Genomic DNA, 10,018 nt, shown 5'->3' with positions numbered 1-10,018 from the left:
AAATACACCAGAATCGCTATTTCTTGGTCACCACCCCTCCCAAAATAGAGAATAAAAAGTGATCAAAAAGTCGCATGTACCCGAAAATACTACCGATAAAAACCTCTGTGTTACAAAAAAAAAAAAAAAAAGTGTATTACAAATTAATTTCGGCAAAAAAAACATTTGTACATTTCACCTCTACTTTGCATTAATTCCGGTGAAACGCCTAAAGGGTTAAAACACTTTGTGAATGCGGATTCGAATACCTTGAGGGGTGCAGTTTTCAAAATGGGTGACTTCTGGAGAGTTTCTAATATATAAGGCCCTCAAAGCCACTTCAGAACTGGTACCTGAAAAAAATGGCCTTTTGAAATTCTTTAAAAAATGAGAAATTGCTGCTAAAGTTCTAACCCTTGTAACGTCCTATAAGAATAAAAGGACGTTCAAAAAAATATAAATGAAAAAAAAATATCGATGCAAACAAAGTAGACATACGGGAAATATTAACTAGTAACTATTTTGCATGTTAATTACTATCTGTTTTACAAGCAGATACGTTTAAATTTAGAAAAATGCTAATTTTTGCAAATGTTTTCTAAAATTGGCGGTTTTCAGAAATAAATACCGAAATGATCGATCAAATTTTTTCACGAACGTAAAGTATAACATGTCATGAGAAAACATCTCAGAATCGCTTGGATAGGTAACAGCATTCCCAAGTTATTACCACATAAAGTAACGTGTCCGATTTGAAGAAATCGGCTGTCCTGAAGGCCAAAACCGGCTGGGTCCTGAAGGGGTTAACTTTAATCTACAATGAAGAAAATTAAAAAACGAGAAAAGCTATGGAATGAAAAGGTGTGTCCAAACTTTTGACTGGTACTATACGTTAAACAGAAAAACTTAATTGAAGCCATATGTTATTTTCTAATGAGATGACCCATTCCCTTTAACTCCTTAACACCGAAGGACGGATATATCCGTCCTCAGCAGCCGCTAGTTCGCGCAGGAGGACGGATATATCCGTCCTGTAATCGTGCGGGTACTGAGACTGTACCCACACGATCAGCGGCAGGAGCACGGCTGTTATACACAGCCTGGCTCCTGCTGCAACTGCCGGAATCGAAGCGCGCGCCGATTCCGGCAGTTTAACCCATTAAATGCCGCTGTCAATAGTGACAGCGGCATTTAATGTGTTTGACAGAGGGGGGAGCTCCCTCTGTCACCCGATCGGCGCCCCCGCAAACAAATCGCGGGTCGCCGTCGGGTTTCCATGACAGCCGGGGGTCTAACAAAGACCCCCAGGTCTGCCTTCAGCATCTGCCTGTTAGGCGATGCCGGAGGCATGACCTAACAGGTTGCCTGTCAGTTTTACACTGACAGGCAATAATGCTTTGGTATACGAAGTATACCAAAGCATTATATATGCGATCGGCACATCGCATAGTGAAGTCCCCTGGTGGGACTAAAAAAAAAAAAATGTAAAACAGTTAAATAAAGTTTGTGAAAAAAAATAAAAAATAATTACAGTCAAAGTCAAATAAAACTACTTTTTTGGCCCAAAAAGTGGTTTTATTTAGTAAAACGGTCAAAACAAATCACACATACACATATATGGTATCCCCGCGATCGTAACAACTTGACCAATAAAATGAACATATTAATTAAACCGCCGGATGAACGGCGTCCAAAGAAAACGCAAAAAACAACGTCAAAATTCTCTCTTTTCTCCCATTCCCCCCATAAAAAATAAAATAAAAGTTAATCTATAAGTCCTATGTACCACAAAAGTACTAATAAAAACTACACATTGTCCCGCAAAAATCAAGCCCACATACGGCCACATCGACGGAAAAATAAAAACGTTACGGCTCTTGGAACTCGGCGATGCAAAAACAAGTAATTTTTTTCTAAAAGGGTTTTTATTGTGCAAACGTAGAAAAAACATATAAAACCTTTACATATTTGGTATCCCTGTAATCGTGCCGACCCACAGAATAAAGTTAACATGTTATTTACGCTGCATAGTAAACGGCGTAAACTTATAACGTGAAAATCAATGCTGGAATAGCTGCTTATTTTCAATTCTCTCCTAAAATAAAGTTAATAAAAGTTAATCAATATGTTATAAGCATCTAAAAATGGTACAATTACAAAATACAACTCGTCCCGCAAAAAACAAGCCCTTATACGGCTATGTCGATGGAATAAAAAAAGAGTTACGACTCTTGGAATGCGACCGTGAAAAAACAAAAAATAATCCTTGGTCATTAACGTGCAAAATGGCCCGGTCATTAAGGGGTTAAGCAGTCAGCATCTGTCTGAAATTTCATTCATGCCATCTTATATGCTAAATGAACAAATCCACAAAATTATTTTAGAATATATTTTTTTATTTTTATAAATAACTTATCTGTTACAAAGACTGTTTACCCAGCTAAAATCACAAAACCATCAGCTCAAGATTTCCAAATTAGGTTTTATTATTAAAAGTAAAAATTTGTCAATCTTCACAGAAAACTGTAGATGAAGCTGAAAAATGGTCTTTTTAACAAAAAGCATTGCTTGTAAGTGCTTTGGTTCTGCGGTTTAGCCCAATTACAGTGCTGGAAGGCCCAAAACATAACAAGCCTTTGCAACACTTCGGTTACCTAGAAATGTATTCTGCAACACAATGAATAGCCTTAAGAAAGAAGGCCCATCACATTTTAGTTTCTGGTACAAAAACCTTAAACAACAATGTATGATGTTCAGTTATTTACAGTGGATGACTTTACTAAACCAATGGCTACTTAAATATCAAAGCCTGAAAAAGGTGAGCCACTGACCATGGCTAATTTTATTTCTGAATACTTGTTAAATAAAAGCAGCAATAACGCACATTTCTTTGAGATGCCAAGCAGTGTATCGGTTAATTTCCTTGAGTGATTTGCTTATGAAACGCGTGGTACTTCTTCCTTAAGCATTACAATCTATAACAGATCATTGCTTCAAGCCAGTGATTATCAAAATGACCAAGATCCACAGCTCAATATTTTTCTTGGGAATGAAGGAATGAGAATTACCAAGATCTATGTTGATATAGGAGCATCTGTTTTAAGATACAACCGTCTCAAACAGGAAAATCACAGATTTGAAGCCATTGTAATAAAGAACATGGACCCATGTGCATACAAAAAAACAAACAGTGCTTCATATGCAACTTCTGAGCATTAACAAATCTTCTGTCATCCTTAACAATACTAGTTACATAGACAATACAGTACTTAGAAGTATTACTGAACACATGCAGCATGGGCAAGTTAAAACCTGTATTTGAAGATCTTGGTATTACCAGGACTGCCTACCATACACTGGTGAGGAAATTGGGCTTTTCGACATAAATATACCACTTGTTCTAAGACTTATAACAGGCATGAGATACTGGCACATTCTGGAATAAAACATGCAAAAAAGGTAAAATTTTAGGAAATGTCAATATGAAAGTCACCCACTGTAAAAGTCCAATGTGTACAGAAAAAGATGGTAGAACATTGTGCCTTTTCACGTTTTTCACAGGACATCAGGATATACAAGAGAAATAAGTTCTGTGGCGGAGAGATGACCAACAATATCAAACTATGCACAATGCTTTACTCCCTCCCACCACCCAGTTAAAAAGGCACCACATTTTTGATAAAGATTCTAAAAGGACATTGACTGTGCCAAAAAAAATAAAAAATTTGAAAGAGGGAAAATACAAAAAAAAAAAAAAAATCAAAAAAAAAAATCTATTACTCTATACATACAGAAGAACATGAAATTAATAAAAGGTGAGAAGGAAAAAAAAAAAAACAAAGTCACTTGGAGCAGGCTTCAGAGCTATGTACAGCTGGAAAAAAGCTTTAGGTAATTTCACTGTATCGTACAGAGACAACGCATGCAGTTTTTCATCTTTGTTGCATTTGATTGTACTGATGCTGGTTTCACAAGTCATGGGAGGTTCCCGAGAGGCACTTAAAACACATGAACTGCACAGTCCTTCCTCTGCTCATGTCACAGCAACAGCTTGCAGCAAGTTGCAAATCCTGTGTGTCATTAGTGTTTGTTTTTGGGGTTGCCGTTTTTTGCAAATGGAGAATTTAAAAGCCAATAAAATTTCTTGCTTCGCTTCTCCTCTAAATATCCAAAAATGATCCAGTAACTTTTACTGAAAAAAGTAATAAGGAGCCAAATCACTGGGCGCAGTGAGAAATCTTCTTGTAGGGCTATTAATACTGTACATGGTACAGGCGGTCAGCTGGGAACCAGGCGCATCAGTCTTACACTGATTAGAGAATTTAAGAAAAGGGCGAAAACCCAACTGCGCTCAATACAACACTGAGGTATTATTCTGTGGGCTCATGTTTACTATTAGTAAACAACCACAAGGCCATACTTTCTCCGATCATTTAAAAATGTTGTGTTTGATGTTTTTCTATTTGTTTCCATCGACAAATTGACCTACTGGCTCAGTAATTCCTGGGCATATCGCACTGTTCACATCGGTTTAAAGCAGGGTGGTTCAGAAAAGTACATGCAGTGCAATTCCACTGAGCTCCCTCATCTTCCTCGGTGTCAGGAACATTCTTTGGTGTTTTGACAGTGGACCTTTGATCTAAATGGGAACACAAACATGAATACAATAAAATAAATCTGACAATCTGACAAGCACAAACAATAGAAACATTGATAGCTCAAATTTAGTCCAAATTTTGTTTTCCTTTTTTGGCACAATTTACCCTTTCAGTTTTACTAATAGTTCTCAACATGAGAACTGATCAGGAGACTAGTTCTACAGACTTAGGGTATGTTCACACGTAGTCAACCAAAACGTCTGAAAATCCAGAGCTGTTTTCAAGGGAAAACAGACCCTGCTTTTCAGACGTTTTTTACCAACTCGCATTTTTACCAACTCGTTTTTGGAGCTGTTTTCATTGGAGTCTATGAGAAAACCGCTCCAAAAACGTCTGAAAGAAGTGTCCTGCACTTCTTTTGACGAGGCTGTATTTTTACGAGTCGTCGTTTGACAGCTGTCAAACGACGACGCGTAAATAACAGGTCGTCTGCACAGTACGTCGGCAAACCCATTCAAATGAAAGGGCAGATGTTTGCCGACGTATTGTAGCCCTATTTTCAGACGTAAAACGAGGCATAATACGCCTCGTATACGTCTGAAATTTGGCCGTGTGAACATACCCTTAGGCCTCATGCACACGACCGTATTTTTTCCCACCCGTAAATACTGGCGTAAATACCGGTCCGGTGTCACACGTATTCTACCCGTTTTGCACCAGTATTTACGAACCCGTGCATATGGGTCCGGTGTCACCCGTATTCCACCCGTATTTAAGGGCACGTTTTTGGCGGCAAAATAGCACTGCACTAATCGGCAGCCCCTTCTCTCTATCAGTGCAGGATAGAGAGAAGGGACAGCCTTTTCTGTAATAAAAGTTAAAGAAATTCATACTTACCCGGCCGTTGTCTTGGTGACGCGTCCCTCTCTTCACATCCAGCCCGACATCCCTGGATGACGCGGCAGTCCATGTGACCGCTGCAGCCTGTGATTGACCTGTGATTGGCTGCAGCGGTCACATGGCCTGAAACGTCATCCAGGACGTCGGGAGGGACGCGTCACCAAGGCAACGGGCGGGAGGCCGGACTGGAGGAAGCAGGAAGTTGTCGGTAAGTATGAAAGTCTTTTATTGTTATTTTTTACAGGTTTATACTGATCGGTAGTCACTGTCCAGGGTGCTGAAAGAGTTACTGCCGATCAGTTAACTCTTTCAGCTCCCTGGACAGTGACTATTTACTGACGTCGCTTAGCAACGCTGCCGTAATGACGGGTGCACACATGTAGCCACCCGTCATTACGAGAGCTCCATAGACTTCTATGGACTGTCCGTGCCGTTATTACGGCCTGAAATAGGACATGTTCTATCTTTCTCAACGGCACGGGCACCTTCCCGTGAGAAAACGGGAAGGCACCCGTCGCCAATAGAAGTCTATGAGCCCGTTATTACGGGTCGTAATTACGACCCGTAATAACGGGAGTTTTTACGGTCGTGTGCATGAGGCCTTAGGAGAGGGAAAAAAAAAAAACAAAAAAAAAAAACCACACAACCCAAAACGGAACAAACTGATTAAAGAGTAAAGCAGCAAACGTTGTATTTTATTTTTTTTTAACGATTAGTTAAAACATTTTTTTACGCTTTTAAATTGAAGTAATATAAAAGTCAGTTTAGCATACAGCACTGCGATTTTACGAAAGCTTTGCATGAACTTACCAACAGACTGTGTACCTTTTGGCTTTGGTGGGACAGGGCCTAAAAATCCAATGTTATCATAGAAATTATGAATGGCACTAGGATCAAAATGCGGCCCTAAACAAAATAAAACAAGCAAATCAATTTTCCAACCATTAAATTGTTGGTATCTTGGCAAAAAATGTAATGTTACATCATTTTAATAAAAATAACAAACAAGATCTTTTAAAAGCTAGCAATGAAAGTGGTACACTTGCTAAATGACTAAACATTTCATCTCTATAAAATCAGCTATTTTAAGAATTGTACACAAAACAGTAAAGTATGACATACGAATATTCATTATGATGCAGTATAAATTCCTCAGAGAGAATGCCACACATGACTAGGTACAGAGGTAAAAGTGTAAAAAAAAAAAAAAAAAAGGAAAGGTTACACCTCAAAAATTGTGACTATACCATGAACTCACCTCTTGCCTGAAAAAGATCTATTTCTTTTGTGAGACAGTCTATATCAATTTGCAACTGCCTGTTACAACTCCGTAATTGCTGCATTTCTTCCAGCTTAATGGGGGAAAAAAAGGGTCAATATATAAGAGCTTGGCAGGTTACTAAAAAGAGCAACATCATTAAAATCCAATAATGAAGAGTGCACAGAACTTTTTGTAGCACAGCAGCTGTGAGAACAATTGTGATAACCACAGTTCATAGAAACATATTTTGGGTATATTCATACATGGCAGATTTGTTGCAGATATTCCAAACATTTATGGCTGTGTTCACATCAGCGTCACCCTTCCGTTCATGAGTTCAGTTAGACCTTTCAGAACGAGGAACCCATGAACGAAAAGCCAAACGGTACCCAAAAATTCAGCTCGCAGTACCATTGATTTCAATGGTAATCCTTCCGTTGCAAATGGCTTACGTTTGTTTCTGTTCCGTAAGGTTTCAGTTTTCTTAGCGCTAAAAAAATGGGAGCCTTACGGAACAGAGACAAACGGAAACCATTTGGAACGGAAGCATTACCATTGAAATCAATGGTAATGCAAGTGGAAGCTTTGGTTTCAGTTTGGCTTTCCGTTCATGGGTTCCTCCGATAAGAAGCTGCAACTGAACCCATGAATGGAACATAATGCTGATGTGAACACAGCCAAAGATGAATAGGACAGCTGCAGAAATTCCAGCGATGTTGTATAGGACAGCGGACGTACCAAATTTTTAAGTAAAGTAAGGCCCCCTGCACACGACCCTGCCCGTAATCACTGTCCGTGATTATACGAACGGCCAGCGACAGCCACCCGAATTTGTGGGCCGAGCTCCCATATTTATATGGGAGCACGGTCCTTAAAAAGCAAAAAATAGGACATGTCCTATCTTTTGCAGAGCCATTCTACGGCACAGATACCTTCCCAACCATAAAAATGAATGGGTCCGTAATTATGGACGAAATCGGGGGCACAGGGGGCATAAGAAGGTGGAACGGAGTAACTATTATCCAGTAAGGCCTCATGCACACGACCGTATTTTTTCCCACCCGTAAATTCTGGCGTAAATACGGGTCCGGTGTCACACGTATTCCACCCGTTTTGCACCAGTATTTACGAACCCGTGCCCGTAAATATGGGTCCGGTGTCACACGTATTCCACCCGTATTTACGAGCACGTTTTTGGCGGCAAAATAGCACTGCAGTAATCGGCAGCCCCTTCTCTCTATCAGTGCAGGATAGAGAGAAGGGACAGCCTTTTCTGTAATAAAAGTTAAAGAAATTCATACTTACCCGGCCGTTGTCTTGGTGACGCGTCCCTCTCTTCACATCCAGCCCGACATCCCTGGATGACGCGGCAGTCCATGTGACCGCTGCAGCCTGTGATTGACCTGTGATTGGCTGCAGCGGTCACATGGCCTGAAACGTCATCCAGGACGTCGGGCCGGATGTCGAGAGGGACGCGTCACCAAGGCAACGGGCGGGAGACCGGACTGGAGGAAGCAGGAAGTTGTCGGTAAGTATGAACGTCTTTTATTTTTTACAGGTTTATACTGATCGGTAGTCACTGTCCAGGGTGCTGAAAGAGTTACTGCCGATCAGTTAACTCTTTCAGCTCCCTGGACAGTGACTATTTACTGATGTCGCTTAGCAACGCTGCCGTAATGACGGGTGCATACATGTAGCCACCCGTCATTACGAGAGCTCCATAGACTTCTATGGACTGTCCGTGCCGTTATTACGGCCTGAAATAGGACATGTTCTATCTTTTTCAACGGCACGGGCACCTTCCCGTGAGAAAACGGGAAGGCACCCGTCGCCAATAGAAGTCTATGAGCCCGTTATTACGGGTCGTGATTACGACCCGTAATAACGGGAGTTTTTACGGTCGTGTGCCTGAGGCCTAAGTTTGACATCTGTGGTATGTAAAATATTTTAAGGAATTATAAGAGTTTAACTGCAAGAGGTATAAAACTGTGAATAATCTAATAACCGATAACCAACATGGATTCACGAAAAACAGGTCATGTCTAACCAAAATGCTCGGTTTCTATGAGGAGGAAAGTGTAAATCTGGATGTTGGTCATGCAACTAATGTGATGTATGTGGATTTTGCAAAAGAATTTAATACTGTACCAGACGACAGCCTTGTACTGCAGCTACGGTATATGCACATGGGTAAAGAATTGGTAAAGAGACAGAAAACAAAAGTAGTTGTAAATGGTAAAAATATTCAAGATGGGCTAAAATCAGCAGTGACCTAAGGGTATATTCACACACCCTATTTACGGACGTAATTCAGGAGTTTTACGCCTGGAATTACGCTTTAAAAAACGGCTCAAAACAGTCTGCGAACATCTGCCCATTGAATTCAAATGTGTCTTACAGTGTTCTGTGCAGACGAGGTATTTTTACGTGCCGCTGTCAGAAGACTGTGCGTAAAAAGACGCCCGCCTCAAAGTGGTGCATGTCACAACGTCTGAAATTACGGAGCGGTTTTCAGGCTAAAACAGCTCCTGAATTTCAGACGTATTTGGCGTTGCCGTGTGAACACACCATAATAGTAAGGTATCAGTTTTTGCTGACGATACAAAACTTTGTAGGAGTTGAGCATGGGCAAAAACATGGCAGATGAATTTTAATGTCGATAAATGTAAAAGTATTGCACCTAGGGCGCAATAAAAGTATTAATTCATATACATTAAATGGAATAAAACTGGGGATAACAGAACAAGAGAAAGACCTGGATATTCTGATCACAAGTAAGCTAAGCAGCAGCACTTAATGTCCAGCAGCGGCTGCAAACGCAAATAAGATTTTAGGGTATATAAAATTAAATAAAAACCTGTGATTCAAATGTAATATTACCCCACTATAAATCCCTTGTAAGGCCATATCTTGAATATGGTATTCAGTTTTGGGCTACACATTGTGAAAAGCATAGGAGAGCTGGAGAGGGTTCCAAGGAGGGCAAATAGATTATTAAATGGCTAGAAAATGCAGACTTCTTCAGCTTGGAATAAAAGACGCCTTAGGCTTCATTCACATATGAGTCAGTGCTCCATTCAGGCGTTTCGTCATGGGTTCCCCTGACAAAGCTCAGACGGAACGCCTGAACGGAGCCCTGACGCAGATGTGAACCAAGCTTTAGAGGTGATCTTATTAACCGGTTTAAAAATGTGTGTTTAATACAAAGAACTAGCACATGAGTGATTCTTCCCAAGAACTTTACAAAGGCCCAGGGGACATTCATTGCATGTGGAGGAAA

At 40.3% G+C, this 10,018-nt stretch overlaps 1 protein-coding gene across 3 annotated transcripts in view; it reads right to left on the bottom strand.

Annotated features, from left to right (window-relative positions):
• Positions 1–2,354: 2,354 nt before the first annotated feature.
• Positions 2,355–10,018, bottom strand: part of TAB2 (TGF-beta activated kinase 1 (MAP3K7) binding protein 2) — an 81,682-nt gene continuing 74,018 nt past the window's right edge. For 2 of the 3 annotated variants that reach the window (XM_075862572.1, XM_075862574.1), the window contains 3 exons: positions 6,736–6,829; positions 6,288–6,383; positions 2,355–4,618 (listed from right to left, as the gene is read on the bottom strand). In XM_075862572.1, coding sequence (XP_075718687.1) covers positions 4,473–4,618; positions 6,288–6,383; positions 6,736–6,829 — 336 coding nt within the window. In that variant the 3' untranslated portion in view covers positions 2,355–4,472. The remainder of the gene's footprint in view (positions 4,619–6,287; positions 6,384–6,735; positions 6,830–10,018) is intronic. The other variant, XM_075862573.1, reaches the window with a different exon arrangement.

This window comes from Rhinoderma darwinii, chromosome 4, assembly GCF_050947455.1.
Source record: "Rhinoderma darwinii isolate aRhiDar2 chromosome 4, aRhiDar2.hap1, whole genome shotgun sequence".
Classification (NCBI taxonomy): Eukaryota; Metazoa; Chordata; class Amphibia; order Anura; family Rhinodermatidae; genus Rhinoderma; species Rhinoderma darwinii.
Note: the sequence above shows the minus strand (reverse complement) of the source record. Positions and strands in the feature narration are given on the sequence as shown.